Here is a 3,901-nt window from a genome sequence, read left to right on the forward strand (position 1 = left end):
TCCACTTGATATAGTGCAATATCTTCAAAATGCTTGAAAGCGAAGTTGCTTCCTGATGCATTATTATCATTGAACTTTCCAATCGAGCATACGGAAACTTGGAAGAAAGCATCATCCCACTATTCTTCATTAGCCTCAGGTAAGGCTAGATGACTAATAGCTTACATAGCCTTCTTCAACGGTTTGTCTTGGTGTCCTATAAAAAAAAAAAAACCTTGGCAAGTCAGTTTTTTTTCTTCCAATAGGATTTAGGCCGTTCAGACCAGCCCACTTCTATTTTATTTCCAGGTATTTATGAATATAGGTCTAGCCAGCCTATAATTGTATAATTTTGTTTGTTGTACTGGCCCAATCTATGAATCCAATAAAATTTTCAGCCCAATTATCCAAACAGGCTCTAAAATATCTCACTACCTTAAGAGTTCTGATGTAGATCATATCGACTGTGGCTTGCTGTATGTATGGAACCTTATCATTTCTCATGTTCTGTGATATGCATGCAAAGTCTTGTTGATCAACAATTTTCACCCTACTTAAGGAAATAAGCTTATTCGCGTAAGAAAGACTCTTTATAAGAACAAAAACAGTAATTCTGTCACATGGAGATCACACAGCTAAAACAAAATAAATTCACCACGCATCATGGGAAGCCATAAGCGAACATCGCCAATGGGGATTAAAATGAGACTGAAATGTGCAATTATGAAGATCACCTACAAAAGGATGGTGCCCAATAACATGTCCTAATCTATAAGCGACATTAAATGCCCAATACATAACGGAAAGTGATGAGACTTTGAGGTCACCAGAACTAACGTTTTATTTTATTTCCAAACCTTTTATTTATTCATAAAAGCGCTATTTTACTTGCGAAGACACAATAATTTTTTATACCACGAGCACAAAGGCAGGCATGCAATAGTGCATGTAGATATCTGGCAGCATAGTCTGCTCCCCTAAAAGCAACATCTAATTACTTCAGCTATATATCATTCAGATGGGCACGTAAGGAGTAGCAATTAACCACAGAGGCGATTTCAAGCCCACGGCTGCCCCAAAGGACTCGTTCATGTCCAAATCATTGGGGTCCATCCCATTAGGGAGCTTCCAATCAAAATAGTAGAGTAGGTTGGCCAGGGCCATCTCCACCTGAGCCATGCCAAAGGTCATCCCCGGGCACATCCTCTTGCCTGCACCAAAAGGCATGTACTCATAGTTGCCACCTTTGTAGTCCACCGAGCTGCCATCGAATCTCTCAGGCCTAAAGCTCTCTGGGTCCTCCCAATACCTCGAATCCGTTGCCATAGCCCATGCGTTGACAATAATCCTGCTCCCTGCAGGGATATCGTAGCCGTCCACTTGGCATCTCTCACGGCAGACTCTGGGCAGGAACACCGGAGCCGGCGGGTGCAATCTCAGAGACTCTTTGATCACCAACTTCATGTAATGGAATTCATTTGTATCTTCCTCCTTGATCTTGGCCTTCCCCTTCAAAGCTTGCCTCACCTCTGCTTGAACCTTCTCCATTTTCTTGGGGTGTCTCATTAACTCTGCCATCGTCCAGTCCAGCGTCGTCGATGATGTCTCAATCCCTGCCCCGAACATATCCTACAAATAATGAAAAGATCGGTACTTGAATCAATATGTATTGCCATGCCTTTTATTTATTTATTTATTCATTTTTATAGAACAAGCTAGATGCATAGTTAGGCATACTGACCATGATTACGGCCTTGATGCTGGTGAGCGTGAGGGGGAACTCAAGTCCACCATTTTCTTTTAGCTCTAAGAGAACGTCGACAAGATCTTCCCCTTGTTGCCGTTCCTCGTTGCTGCTATTTTTGGTTTCTCTCTTCTCTTCATGCTCCTTGATGATCTCCCCGAGGATCTCATCCATCTCGCTGTGACATTTTTTTAACCTTGAGCTCACTCCACTGAGAGTGTCAATAAAGCTTAACGAGGGGAATAGATCAGCTACGGCAAATCCGGAGAGGAATTCAACGAGTTTCTTCATTGCTGAGATGAATCTCGGCCCATGCTTGCATTTTGTACCAAATACCACCCTCGAGGTCGTAGTATTGGTTATCAGGAGAAACATCTCACTGAGGTTAACTGGGGAATTGTTCATCGTGGAGATATATCCCACTAGGTTGGACATCTCCTCTTGTCGAAGTGTGCTGAAGGACTTGACACGCTTTGCACTCAGTAGTTCGATAACGCATATCTTCCGCAGCTCCCGCCAGTAGCAACCGTAGGGCGCGAAGACGATGTCAGCGCCGTCATAGAACGCCTTGGACGCTAGTATTTTGTCCCGCGAGGCGAAGATGAGATCTTGGGTCTTCAGGATCTCTCTTGCCATCTCCGGGGAGGAGATGATAATGTGATCGACTTGTCCGAGCTTGAGGTGCATGAGAGGGCCATGCCGCCGCGACAGCTCACGGAGGACACGGTGAGGGAGAGCTCCGAGCAAATGGTGGAGGTGACCTATGATAGGGAGCTTCCATGGGCTCGGAGGCAGCTTTCGTGTTGCTGTGGATTTGGTTAACTTTATCACTATGAATACAAAGAGGAGGAAGGCGGAAAGAAAGGGTAAGGAAGGGAGCTGAAGTTCCATGGCTGGTGCTCTGATGCTTTTGAGTGTAATGTGCTCTGATCCTCTTCTTAATTTATAGGGGGCATAGTGTCGTAATTCTTTTTGTTTCTTTTTTTTGAAGATAAAGGAGGCTGTAAAGGACCACCCAATAGTGTCGTAAAAATAAAAGGAGTAAAAATAAAGGGCCACCCACTCATAGTTGCCACCATTGCTCAACGGAAGTGACGGAGAGCCACGAGACTAAACTATAGCAGTACTGAAAGTGATGGTCAAGTTTTTCTTCTAGTGAGACGAAAAAATGATCAAGGTTTGATGGGAAAAAATAATGATACAATTGTTTAAGTGAAAGTCGAAGCGATTCTTGAAGACTATGAAGCTTCAAAATTTCCGCAAACGATGTTGACTTTTGTTCTTATTCTTGATCTTTAACGCCTTCGTATGGCTGTGGTTCGTTTGCTGGTTACGTTTGACGGTGACTTTTCGGTGTCATTTGAGTGGCTTTTGGACCTTTGGGTGGGGCAATGGGGAGGTTAGACCAAATAGAACCTCTAGTTGCTTAGATGGACCAAATGTTAGCTAGCAGGGTGCGGTAGCATCAGATTTTAAGTTGGAAAAGCTTGTTTCCAATTATTGTTGTGTGTGTTGGGACGGCTGCTAGTGCCGGGTCTTACATGCTGTTTGGGTGTCAGTTTACAATATTCCTTGAAAAAATGAGTCGATGGTGGAAGGAAGGAAATTTTTGTCTCTAGCTTTTTTTTTTTTTTTTTCCTGTCTCTTTCTTTCCTTCCTCTTGGCACAATTTTTTTTTTATTTTTCTAATAAATTTTTGAAAAAAAAACTTTCTTTTTTGTTTTGGTATAAAAATAGGAGGGGGGGAGAGGAAGCCTCACCCACGTAGCAGCCTCACTGGGCCTCCTTTCCACCACGAAATGTTCGATGCAGGCCGCAAGTTTTCTGCGTACCCTCCCGATCCATGGGCTCTTTCCACCGAGATCAACACCCATGTGTGAGTACGTCACTCCAGTGCCACCTCAGTACCAACGGATCAGAAGCGCTACCACCGGCAGCGTCCAAGCATGGGGCATCCAGTCTCCGAATTTAATCGACGTCCGCGCGTTTCGAACCTGGACCATTCCGATGGAAGATAAAGTCCCGTTCCATCTGTGCTATCATCTTGGTGGCGAAAAAAACTTTCTCACTGCATGTACTTAAGAATAAGATCTCAAAGAATTTTATAAAGAAATAATCGTTCAGACGGTCCTATAGTTCTATTTTTTCTTTTTTCTTTTTTTTGGATCACGGGCTTCA

General features: G+C 43.6%; 1 protein-coding gene across 1 annotated transcript; it reads right to left on the reverse strand.

Moving 5' to 3' along the window:
- Nucleotides 1–802: 802 nt before the first annotated feature.
- Nucleotides 803–2,648, reverse strand: LOC103697800 (premnaspirodiene oxygenase-like). The gene is made up of 2 exons (XM_008779733.4): nt 1,721–2,648; nt 803–1,608 (listed from the first exon to the last, which is right to left on the reverse strand). The coding sequence occupies exons 1-2, from the start codon at nt 2,612–2,614 to the stop codon at nt 994–996; spliced, it is 1,509 nt and encodes a 502-aa protein (XP_008777955.1). The 5' UTR covers nt 2,615–2,648; the 3' UTR covers nt 803–993.
- Nucleotides 2,649–3,901: the final 1,253 nt, after the last annotated feature.

Source organism: Phoenix dactylifera, unplaced genomic scaffold, assembly GCF_009389715.1.
Source record: "Phoenix dactylifera cultivar Barhee BC4 unplaced genomic scaffold, palm_55x_up_171113_PBpolish2nd_filt_p 000733F, whole genome shotgun sequence".
Taxonomy (NCBI): domain Eukaryota; kingdom Viridiplantae; phylum Streptophyta; class Magnoliopsida; order Arecales; family Arecaceae; genus Phoenix; species Phoenix dactylifera.

What these genes read in the sequence shown, in the direction of transcription:
- LOC103697800 (XM_008779733.4), bottom strand. Translation starts at nt 2,614, where the DNA reads ATGGAACTTCAGCTCCCTTCCTTACCCTTTCTTTCCGCCTTCCTCCTC. An exon ending in GCATCAAGGCCGTAATCATG is followed by an intron (nt 1,609 to 1,720) that starts GTCAGTATGCCT and finishes CATTATTTGTAG; the next exon opens with GATATGTTCGGGGCAGGGAT.